Raw genomic sequence first — 12075 nt, 5'->3', positions numbered from 1 at the left:
TCCTCAAAAGCGGTAGGAGATGAGCAAGAGGAGGAAAGTGGGGGGACCAGCACCCCAAGGTGCCCCGGAGGCTCTGCTCCAGCCTCCACCACCCACACCAGAGCCAGCTCCTCACAGGAATCGGTTCAGGTGTCAGAGAGCAACTATTTCATGACAGTGTAAAGTGACAAGTCCCACATGCAAACTCCCCGCCAACTCCGACTGGGACCATCAAGGAGAAAAAGCAATGAAATCACCCCATTTCCAGTGCAGAGGTCCCAACACACCCCTGGGCTAAGCCAGCCCTGCTCGGAGCTAGAGAGACAGATGCTCTGCCAGCCCTCCGAGTTATAAATAGCGTGACATGACAAGCCTTTCCCTAATTGTGTTCCTTCCAGTTGGAAAGGAAAAAACAGATGGTTTCTCTGCAGCCAGGCAGGGACAAGACATCAGCCTCGGCCCCGGGGAAGCCAGGTCTCTCCTGCTGCAGGACAGGGACTTTTAAGCATGCACAAGCAAGGAGGAGCCTGCACAGCTTCAGGGAAGGGTCTTCTCCTACCCAAGAGGCGGGGGCCAGCGGCAGAACACTCCCTGCCTTTCCCTAAGCCCTCCAAGGGATGAGATCGAAACCACACACTGCTGCTGCTTTGGTAGAGCTTCACAGCCACTGCCACCAGCCGAGCATCCGCCAGCTCTGGGTACCACCCCAGCACCCCTCCAGCTTGGGGGTACCACCCCAGCACCCCTCCAGCTCGGGGGTACCACCCCAGCACCCCTCCAGCTCCAGCCTTGCATCCACACACCCATCCCCAGGCACGCATCCAGCTTGAGAGGAGCCCGTGGGAGGGGAAGGCTGTACAGGAGGTTTAATATGCAATACCCTTACTTCCCCTAAAATGATGTTATTGGACCCAAGGCCATCAGACCGCACTTACCTGCTTTCTGCCAGCAAGCCAAAAACCACACCAGAGTCATTAAACCCATCCTTCCAGCCCAAAACGGGGGATGCCCTTTCCCCACTGCTCCCGAGCCATTGCCCTGCACCTTCCCACAGGGAAGGAGGGCTCAGCCAAGCCTCCTGGTCCTGCATCGCTCTGCTCATTGGCTTAACGAGTCCTGCTCCTGAGTTTTGCATACTTTGGCAGGCCCTGGCTTTATTAATAGCTCCGCTGACCTTGTTTGTGCCTGCAGCCCTTGCGCCTGCTGGAACACTACATTTTTCCCACAACGCAGCAATAATCCCGTCTGCTCCTAGTTTTGCCCTACACTGGCAAGCAAGGCTCAATTTTGGCGGCGGGCAGCGTGGGAGCTCGCTGCCGTGCCCTGCAGCATTAAGGACAGCTTTGCAACAGCTCCCTTAGCCAGTGGGCAAGCCCTGGCCGAGCCACCACGCTGCCTTCATCCCAGGACCACCGCATCCCTCTGATCCAAGCATCCTTCCTGCTCCCAGCAGCGCTCGGCTTCTTGGGCACATCCAAACTCGGGCAGCACACGGTAGGACGGAGATGGGTGGCACCGTGCCCGTCAATGTCATGTCTCTCCCCTTCATGCCAGCCCACAGCAAGGATGAAAAGCAGCACCAGATCACCCATCATGGGTCTGACTGCCCCACAACCTGCCCTGCATCCCCCCTGCTGCTCCATCGAAGCAGAGGGGCCAGGATGCAGGGGACCAGCCTCCCCAGTTGCACCAGTCCCTGGGAGGACAGGACTGAACCCCAGGGACGTGGGAATGAAGCCCTTCCATTCCATATAGCAGCTCCTTGCCTGTCTCGATCTGCTACATTTATCTTTATCACCTTCAGAAAGCCATTTGTTTTTCTGCTGCGCAACGCAATTTATTTCCCTGGCAAAGGAAGTTAAGGGCTTGGTGCCAAGCTAAAGGCACGATACAGCGGTTCAGCTGGTGGTATTGGGTTCCCCAGCTGCCCCCCCCCCACTTTGCAGAGGCAAATACCAAAAGCAGGAGAGCAAAAGGTCAAAATCAGCTGGATCCCAGCCCCAAGATCATTTTCCTTCTCAACCCAATGCAAAAGTCCAGCTGGGGACAGAGCTGCTCTTCCAAAGCTCAGCTCAACTAAGAGTTTTCTTTCAGCCTCCTCTCGTGGTTGGAACCCAAAGAGCAGTATTTCCAGCTGGGATAACATTAGCTTACCATTTAGCATCAAATCTGCTTGGTTGTGGACTCAACCAGCAGGGTTTTACAGTTAGCAACAGTCAAAGGCTACTTCGCTATTGAGTTTTCCACAGTTGGCTTTCCAGCTGCACCACGGTATTATTTATCAGCTAAATAAACTGACAGTACTTCAGCTAAATAAACTGACAGTACTTTTGCAGGGGAAAAAAAAAAAAAAAAAAACAACAACCAAAAAAAAAAAAAAAACCAACCCAAGACACAACAAACCAAAACCCCTCACCACAAACAGGAAATAATTTGCTGGTAATGAGCAGAGCGCTCTGGAAATGATAGCTGCAAGACGCACAGAAATTCAGCCTCGACCTTGGCAAGCCACAAGCCTGCGTTGTCCCCCTGTGCTCCCCAGCAGCAATACCCACTGTACGTATATCCTTTGGCCCGAACTGATCCACTCCTCCGTTAGTTGTCCCCGCTTGCATTTGCAAGGCCATGACCTCAGCAGCAGCCCTGGAATAGCATATCTCTTTAAATATATATTTCATGGAGTTAATGAACAAGTTGCTGCATCTGTTTCTCCCTAGCAGCTGCTTGCAGGGAGAATTTGCCTGGTTTTTTTTTTTTTTTTAATTAAAGCCTGGATTGCTGCTTCTAGCCGCCCCCAGCAGCATCTGCTGGCTGAAGAGGTTTGCGTCCTGCGTGGCCCACCATCACCGGCAGCGCCCAGGCTTTCGTGGCCACAGTGCTCCTCTTGGAGGGAGAAGTCCTGCCAGAAAGAACCATGAGGTCTATCGGACCCGGTGGGATACCAGCACCCTTGCCCAAAGGCTCACCAGCACAGGCGTTGGGGTTGCGACACAGCCCCCAGTTAGGGTGGGCAAGCCCAGCCCTTCCCAAGGAGATGGTGTGGACCTCGCAGTCTCCATTTCTCCACCCGCCAGCACAAACCCTTAGAGACACGTAAAAGGCAAGTTACTGCCCGTGTCCTCCACCTCCAGCAGCACTTTAGGTGCTCAACACCTCACCACTTTCTGAAGGCAACGGCTACCAGGTGCCGATGAAGCCAGGCTTGAGTCCATCCACACAGGGAGCACAGATAATACCTACAACAACCCTGTGTCTTGCATGACTTGCTTGCGAGGAACCCAAAGAGTGTTTTATCACCTGCTTAGAGAGCAGCAGAAGGTGGGGACACCTCTGCCATCAACCCAGAGCACTCATCACCTAGCTGGGGACACTGCCACGCTCATCTGCAGAGAGAGCCCGCCCCGGTTTCAGAGCCCACGAGGATTAGATGTAGCTCCCCAACCTTCTTCTGAGCATCCATTCACTCGTGGCTTTTTTAATAGAGGGAGAAATGTATTGTTTGTTCCTCTTCCTAGCTCGGCTGTATGCCCTCAGCACATCTCCATGCCATCTCCACTTCTCCAGCCACCACCCAAATCCCAGCCCCTGCTGTCTGCACTGCCTATGGAAACGGTCTCTAACCCAGCATTTGCCATCAGTGGAAGAAGGTGGTCAAGGGATTTTTTTTTTTTTTCTTCCTCTTTAGGAGGAGTAGGACTATAACTGCTTTAATAATACAGAAAAGACAACGTTCCTCAGATTCATCTCAAAAACATCATTTGACATCACATTTTTATCCCATTTACAGTTCATTTAACCCCCCCTGTCCTTTTAAAGCCAGAGGGAAGTCGCTTCTCAAACAGTAACACTCAAGCAAGACGAGCACCTTGAAAACACCCAAATGGCACCAACTGAACCTTTTTTGTCCTCCTTCTGGGCAGCCAAACCCACCGGGCCAAGCTGCTGGCAGTCACCACGGGGCTGGGAGCTGTTTGGGCAGCAGGGGCCAGGTGCCCCCAGCCATGCCCTGCACCCCAGGCAGCCGCAGCCTCCCAGCAAGATCCAGCAGAGCAGCAGTGATGGTGGTGGGACGAGCTCTGCTGGCAGCAGGCACCCGAATTCCCCTGCACACCCAGGGCTGCTGCTTCCTCCCCATTAAAACAATACTCTGCACGTCTCCATTGCCTGAGCTGGACATCTCCCTACAAGACCACCAAGCTCTGAGATGACAACTCCTCCAGGCTGATTCGAGCCCCACTGGCCCTCAGGGCTTACCTGGGAGCAGGTGTCCATCCAGGGAGAGCAGTGAAACCACTAGGTGACGGCACACACTTGGAGGGTGCTCCAAAGCAGCAGGGAGTCTTGCTGGCAGTTTCAATGGAGGAACCAAAAGCATCATCCACAAGGAAGAGGACCGTCCTTCTTACGATCTACAGGAGCTTAAAGTCAAGCAGAGATGTCAGCACCACGGGAACACCGCACTCAACAGGCCTGTAGCAGCGGGGACTCACAGTCCCATAGCAAACCAGCCCCTTCCCCAGGCCATATCCCCTCAGAAAGATGCTCCCCAGGGTGTCCGACCCCAAACCCTACTCATGCAAGGATGGGGGAGACAGCAAGGAGCCAAGCTACGCTCCTTCTGCACTTCAACTTCTGAAGACAACGCAATCCCCCCAGGTTCCCTCATTTTAACAGCAGCCCCCAGGGGAAAACCACCACTTGGTGCCCAGCACAGCCCACAACCCCCCCTGCAACACCTCCAAAAAGCACCTTTCTCTAGGACCCCCAAAGGCAGGGAGAGGAAGCCTTACCTGCTCCCTCACCCCATGCCCTACTCCCCCAGCACAGCCCCAAAGCTATTTATGGGCTCTGGATGAGCTGATGCAGCCCACCTGGCCCCACACATGATTCCCCACCATGGGACTCCTCCAAATCGCCATGGAAAGCACAGAAAGCCAGCCTCAACCCAAAGCGCCCGCTCTGCCGTGCGCATGGCTACGGCCGCCCACGTCCCCTGTGCCGTAGTTGGGAAGGGGCAGGGTGGCGGGGGCAGGTTTGGGGTGGGAGAGCAGAGACACGGGCTGAGACCTGAAGAAACTAGGTTTTGGCAGCTGCTCTGCTGCTGGCGCAGCTTGCCGGGACGACACAAGCCGCTCTGGTTTCACTTTTAGTACCAGGAAGGAGGAAGGAGACAAGCGGCATGGTCCTGTCCTGCGCAGAAGCACTCCTGCTCTTGCCAGAGAGGTTCAGCGATGCAGGAGGGGCTCCACTATGTCGGATTTAAGTTATTTGTGCAAAAATTTGTGTCTCCCATCTTAAGGGTAAGTAATACGACCGGCCCGCAGCGGGACACAAGCGGAGCGCGGGTAAGCGATAGCTGGTGTCACGCTGCAGCGGAGGTGAGGTCCAACCTGCTGCTCGGAGCCAGTCCCATCACCGCGGGCCGCCTTTGGAGTTTGGAGCACCTCGGAGGATGAGAGAGCCTCGGGGCCTGATCCGGCACTGACCACCTGCACGGCAAAAACATTTTTCTTCCCATCCTGCTGCCGGGCACCTCCGAGAGGGGCCTGGCTCCATCCCCTCCCCAAGGACCGCTGTGGGTGGCTGGGAGAGCCCACCGTGTCCAGCCCCTGCCCAGCTCAGTGGCACCACGCTGGACTTGCTCCAGTTCATCCCAGTCCTTCCAGTACTGGGGAGCTCAGACTGGGACCAGTCTCCCCCGTGCCGTGCCAAGGGGAAGACCTCCTCCCCTCCTACCAAAGAAATAGGGAAAAACAGGGGCTGTTGAGACCACTATTCTCATAATAGAAACCCAGGGGTCACACATCCAGACATCTAACCCTTGTTTAAACTAAATCATAGTTTAAACTCAGCCGGGAATTTCCAGAAAGTACATGTAAAAGGAGAGCATATCACCCATAGCGTCACTTGTTTTAATAGAGACGTTATTTTACATTTATTTATAGCCGTGAGAAAAGTGCTTCAGCAGAAGATACTCCAGTAAAGGCAAGCTACAGGAACGCTATCGTCCGAGCCCTAGTACTTCGTACATGAAGGGGCACTATCAGATTAAGAAAAGCTGTTGTTTTACAGTAGAACAAGTTAAAAACCAAGTAGTTGTATGATGAAGAGTAACTGGGCTTTTTTTTATATATACTTTCGTTATTGAACACTATTTGCCCGTTCTGAAATTCTCAGAAACTAAGAACTTTCTGTAATATTTAGACTGCAAAACACCTTGGGCAGGATATTGTACCAAGAAGGGCGGGAAGGTTTTTGTTTTGGTTTTTTTTTGGGTTTTGTTGTTTGTTTGTTTGTTTTTTTTAAAAGCACTCCTCCATCCTCTCTTCTCTCTCCCCCCCAATGAAATCAAATACCATTAAAAAAAACCCAAAACCACAGAAAATTGGTGCCCGCACTACTCGAGTGCCTCTATGAATGGCTGTTACTTCAAAAAACATCGCAGGCTCAGCCTGACTAGTTGGCCCGACCTCAGCCCTAACAAGACAATAGTATGTGCTTCACTTAGTGTACTTCAAAACATCAAGCTACATACGCATCCAAAACCCTACAACGCCTTGGCCTTTGTAAGTGAATAAAGCAAAATGAGGAAGAAATGGGTGTAAAGGCGACTGCAGCTGGCAAAGGAATCTGAGTGAAGAGACAGCAGGTCGGACGGGTGTCTGAGGGAGAAGGGCGGCCCTGCGGCTTGATTTTTAGGCCGTTGATCACACCCAGGCAGGCAGGCCAGCCTTGTTTCAAAGTGAATTCTGTACACACGCCCTGTGCAGGTACGTGTCAACAAATCAAGCCAAGGGATGCAATTTCTGCAAGCTCACCCTCTCCAGCCACTCGCGTCGATGGCTCCGAGGCCGTAGAACAAACACGTCATTTAAAAGGAACAAAACATCCTCGCATAAAACTTTGCAGATGTCAGCTCCATGTAAAAAGGCCACTCTCAAAGCTACCAGTTTTCCCCAACAGCTGCAACTGGAATCAGCTATACCTCCACCTCCTGTTATGCTCACAACCTTCAGCTGCCCCAAAACATCTTCTGCTGTGTCAGCTGCTTATCATTTCTCATTTTGCATCTCATTAGTTATTCTGCTAGGCCGCCTCTCCTCTGACACGGTAAAAGGCTCTTTTAAAGGGTGCCATCCTCTCTAGAAACTAACCTTCATCGGGCATTGCGCTGCTTGGTGGAGGATTTCCTGAAGGGCCTGACTGCGCTGTGCCCCATGTACTAGGGAGGGGGGCACAATTAGCAAAACTCCTTTGCACCAGCATTAATTAAATCTTGTAGCCATTTCACTGGTGCCGTGACAACTTTGAATAGATTTTTACTGACAAGTGTTTTGTTGGTTTTCTGGTTTTGGTTTGTTTTTTTTTTTTTAAACGGATAGTCTCTTCCATGGCAGAGTCTTCCTCGTCCAGCCGAACGCAGCCTGTATCTCGGTCACTGCTCCTCCAAAGTCAGCCGGCATCTTCCATCTTGGACAGTATTGTATGATTCACAGTTTTTGCACTTCATGCCTAGGAGATGGAACTGCACTGTAGACCGGGCATTGCAGTCATTGCAAAGGATCTACACACATAGAAAAGAGAGAGAGAGAGGCTTTAGCATCAGCCGGACACTCAGCGATACACTACAACCATGCTTCTAGCAACCACAGAACTGGTTTGCCATCAGGGGACAAAGCAGAAAATATCTGCCTTTTAAAGACGGCAGGGCTGATTTAACTTTTCCATTTCTAACTACTCAGATCACACTGTATCATCACAGAGAATTTACTTTGAGTATGGCAAGGTGACTCCTTGCCTAAGTCAGGGATAGACGTACTTTGGCTTCTCCTCTTGATGTAGGAAACCACCAGAGAAACCCTCAAGTGAAAATGAGGGCAGATTAACAGCAGCTAGCAACGTTAATTAGTCTGCTGTGCAAGACAGGCAAGTGAACACTCAAAAAAGGCAGTAAAGAGATTTTTTCTGAACATCCCGACTCCAAGAGTTGGTAGGATGGGTTGTCTAAACCGTAACAGATGCAACCAAAACATTTATGACCAGTGCCATTGAATTCAGTGCAAACTGCAAACAGTGACCAGTTTCACAGTTCTTATTTAACACAAAGAAACAGAAAACAGAAGAAGTCTTTGTGTGCCAGCCTTGCACAAATCAACAGCTGAATATTTTTGCAGTAAACCCACCGTGGTTAGTGTGGAACATGAAGCTCCAAGCTGTTAAAAAACGAATGTTCCTGCTTTTTGCTATGACAGCACCTGACACCACTGGAGACAGCAAGACACTTCCCAAAGACCAAGCCATTTCTCTGCTGTGTGATACTACAACACTAAGAGGTTGTGGTTTTGGGGTTGGGGTTTTTTTTGGAGTGCAGGTGGGGGGTGCTTTTTTGTGTGTGTTTATAAACCTAGTAGATGAATACTGTAAGCCTACGCATGACATTTCTTCATGATTCCCTAACCGTCAGGTTGACTTCTGATGCAGGACAAGTTTCTAGTGCCCTCTACTGCCAGTAATGCAAAGGCACAGATCTGCCAAGAACAGACACATCAGTGCAAGTCTTCATCTCTTACCTCCACCATCATGTTCTGACACTCTGGGGGCATAGGAGTCTGCGCTACTTTGTCATCCAGGTGACGCCAGTACCTTGTCATATCTAAAGCCGAGTGCATGCACAAAGGACACCTGTAACCTCTGGCAGAAAGGAAAAAAAAAAAAGTCTAAATCAGAAGATGGAGTGGGGCCGTGAAACAGGTCCACCCAAAAGGACAAGTTTCATATCATACCAGTCAAAGAGAAAACACCACGAATCAAGAAGTTCTTGCAAACAGAATTGGAAATTAAAAGCCCCTTATCCCTTTATGAGTTGGCTTTAAGTTATTTGGTACACGATTGGCATAATGATCTTTGCCTCTTGAAAGTAATCAGTTTGGACTACAATAGTATTAAGAGAAGAGATGTTTAGAAATACTTACTCCTTTAGCATGTCCTCGTAACACGTTCTGAAAAGAAAACACAACGAGAAGTTCAGTAAGAAGAATGCAATTACTGCCTGGTAACACATTTGGACTGAACAAAGGGAAAAGGCATGCAGCTATCCCCAAACCAGAAGTTAAAAACCATCCTGAGTCCAAGTGAGAAGAAAGCTTCCCAGCAAAATCACTGGGTAGTTACGCAAAAATCCAGAGACAAAGCACATCTGATTCCATTCTAAGGTCTTCTAACCTAACACAAGGGAAGAGTCAACGCTATGACAAAGACTGTGTGGTTCAAGTTTGCTGAAAAAATGGAGTGTGATGCATCACAAGTTAAGTTTAAGATGGACAGGAGCTGAAGGAAGATTCAGTCTGGAGAGACCTATGTCAAACAGAGGCCATTCACTTAGCACACAGAGACAATGGGGGGAAAAACAAGAGAGCCAACAGAGTAACAAAAAGCTGCGTCTGTAACACAAGACAGAAGCAAAATGGGAAAATGGAAGGGAAACGTGGTAATTATTCCCCCAAAGGCACCCAACACTATATATCACATCACTTCAAAATCCCGATAGAGCCGGCAGTTTTTGTAGCGCGAGCACTCTGTTGTCTTGGGGGGCTGTCTTAAGGAAAGAATCTAAAACTTAACTGATGAGCTGCCACCAACCTCTTAAAATGACTGCGCAACTGCCTTCTGCACCAAGGAGGGACTTCTCTACAGGATTCTTGAAATTTAAGTAGTAACAGAAGGAAATTCAGCATGGGAAAATTTAGAATGAACAGTACACAGGCCTCTCCGCCACCGCCAAAATTTACTGCGGAAGAAAGACAACCTTTCTAAAGAAAGTATTTCCTGATGAAACAGAGACTATCCCCTACCATGTGGGTCCCTTAGAAACCAGCTGTAAGTAGCTGATACAGACTAACCAGGCCTGCAGTGCTGCTGAATAAACGCCACACACAAGGCAGCAGCTATTCCCCTTTCTCAAGTATCTGCAATGCTTTACCTGTGAAGAAGGTGACCACATGGCAGAACATGAGCTCCAACACGAGATGTGTGAATATCCTGTTTTGAGGCAAGTATCAGACAAAAGAAAATTAATTCAAACACAGTCAAAAATACAGCCACACACAAATCCAAGAGATGAAAAGCAGCAGCTCACCTCCAAACATATTGGACAGTCTTGCCTGGAGACGTTTTCAATACACTTGACAGAGACAAAAAAAAAAAAAAAGTTATTCTAGTGCATGGATATCTGCATTTTTCTAAATTGTAAAATTCCTTTAGAATGGTAAGAAAAGATGGATGAAACGTTACTGTTTGCATTTAGGTTTGAAGTTCTGAGAAAACAGGCAGCTTAGCATATTAAAAAACAAACAGCTTGAAAGTATATGTAAGAAAAGGGCTCACAGAACTCCCGCGGCAGCAAGCAGCCTAGCTTTTCCTATACTGCAGCAGGAACAGGAGCTCAGACTTACACACTATCAGATCTGCAATCAACAGCTCCTTTTAAAAGAAGAGAAGGAGACCAAGATGTTTATTTCCTATAGCTTCAACCAAAGCACTCTGTGCTGCTGTTAGGTGCACTAAAGAGAAAGAGAACCTGCCGCTCCCCCTGTCTATATGGGCTTGGATGGAGCTGAGGCACTACCAGCTTTCATTTTCGAGGTGTTTTTTTTTTTTTTAAGATATAGAATCATAGAATGCTTTGGATTGGAAGGGACCTTTACAGGTCATCCAGTCCAACCTCCCTGCAATGAGCAGGGACAGCTTCAACTAGATCAGGTTGCTCAGAGCCCCGTCCAACCTCACCTCGAACGTTTCCAGGGATGGGGCCTCCACTACCTCTCTGGGCAACCTGGGCTAGTGCCTCACCACCCTCATTGTAAAACATTTCTTTCTTAAATCCAGTCTGCATCTGCCCTCCCTTAGTTTAAAACCATTGCTCCTTGTCCTGTCACAACAGGCCTTACTAAAAAGTCTGTCCCTGTCTTTCCTATGGGCCCCCTTTAAGTACTGGAAGGCTGCTATAAGGTCTCCCCGCAGCCTTCTCTTCTCCAGGCTGAACAACCCCAACTCTCGCAGCCTGTCCTCGTAGGAGAGGTGCTCCAGCCCTCGGGTCATTTTTGTGGCCCTCCTCTGGACCTGCTCCACCAGCTCCACGTCCTTCTTGTGCTGAGGGCTCCAGAGCTGGACGCAGTACTGCAGGTGGGGCCTCAGCAGAGCGGAATAAAGGGACAGAATCACCTCCCTCGAGCTGCTGGCCACGCCGCTTTGGATGCAGCCCAGGATACAGTTGGCCTTCCGGGCTGCGAGCGCACATTGGAGTTAACCGGTGTATTCTTACCTTGTGCTTTCCTCGAAGACTCAAGCTTAGGCATAAATTGCATTTTGAACAGTGGAAAAAATCCTCCTTTGGACCAATCCTGAGGAGAAAAGCGTCAGGCCAAAGCCGGTTCCCTCCTTTCCGTACCGCCCCGCTCCGGTCCCCACCCGAGCGGGGCAGGGCCCGGGGCGAGGGGCCGGCCCGCCCCTCACGCACCTGCAGATGCCGCACTCGGCGCAGTGGTACTGCTTCTTGTCGCGGTCGAAGAGGTGGCAGATACCGCAGTAGTACTCGCCGAAGAGGCTGTGGCAGCCCTCGCAGCGCTGCTGGGCCTGCCGCCGCACCGGGGAGACGGCCGTTAGCTGGGCAGCCGGCCCCCCACACAACATGGCGGCGGCGCCGCCTCTCCCCCCCGCAACCCCCCCCGAAATGGCGGCGACCCCCCTCAAAATGGCGGCACCCTCCGCCCCCGCCCCGGACCCACCTTCTGCAGGAGGCGGCAGCGGGTGCACTGCACCTCGGCCACACGGAAGCGGTCCAGCTGGTGCCCCTCGACGCCGTCGTGGCACAGCCGGCAAGCGTACAGCTTCCCGCAGCACGGCGCCTGCGAACGGCACGGCACGGCACACCTCAGCGCCCGCCCCCGGCAACCCCCGTCCTCATCCTCCGCCGCCTGCCCCCCACCCCGCCACCGCCTCACCCGCAGCAGGCAGCCGCGCCGGTAGTGCTCGCAGCCCTCCTCCTCCCCGCCCGCCGCCATGGCCGCCCTCGCCTCGCCCGGCCCGGGCCGGCCCGGC

The 12075-nt window shown here is 51.3% G+C and overlaps 1 protein-coding gene across 1 annotated transcript; it reads right to left on the bottom strand.

Annotated features, from left to right (window-relative positions):
• Window positions 1–5872: 5872 nt before the first annotated feature.
• On the bottom strand, window positions 5873–12058 carry RCHY1 (ring finger and CHY zinc finger domain containing 1). Its single transcript, XM_075501246.1, has 9 exons — window positions 11979–12058; window positions 11763–11882; window positions 11495–11610; window positions 11300–11378; window positions 10115–10159; window positions 9959–10017; window positions 8952–8978; window positions 8550–8670; window positions 5873–7543 (listed from the first exon to the last, which is right to left on the bottom strand). The coding sequence occupies exons 1-9, from the start codon at window positions 12036–12038 to the stop codon at window positions 7415–7417; spliced, it is 756 nt and encodes a 251-aa protein (XP_075357361.1). The 5' UTR covers window positions 12039–12058; the 3' UTR covers window positions 5873–7414.
• Between the last annotated feature and the right edge of the window lie 17 nt (window positions 12059–12075).

The sequence above is a fragment of the Mycteria americana genome, chromosome 4 (genome assembly GCF_035582795.1).
Source record: "Mycteria americana isolate JAX WOST 10 ecotype Jacksonville Zoo and Gardens chromosome 4, USCA_MyAme_1.0, whole genome shotgun sequence".
Classification (NCBI taxonomy): domain Eukaryota; kingdom Metazoa; phylum Chordata; class Aves; order Ciconiiformes; family Ciconiidae; genus Mycteria; species Mycteria americana.
Note: the sequence above shows the minus strand (reverse complement) of the source record. Positions and strands in the feature narration are given on the sequence as shown.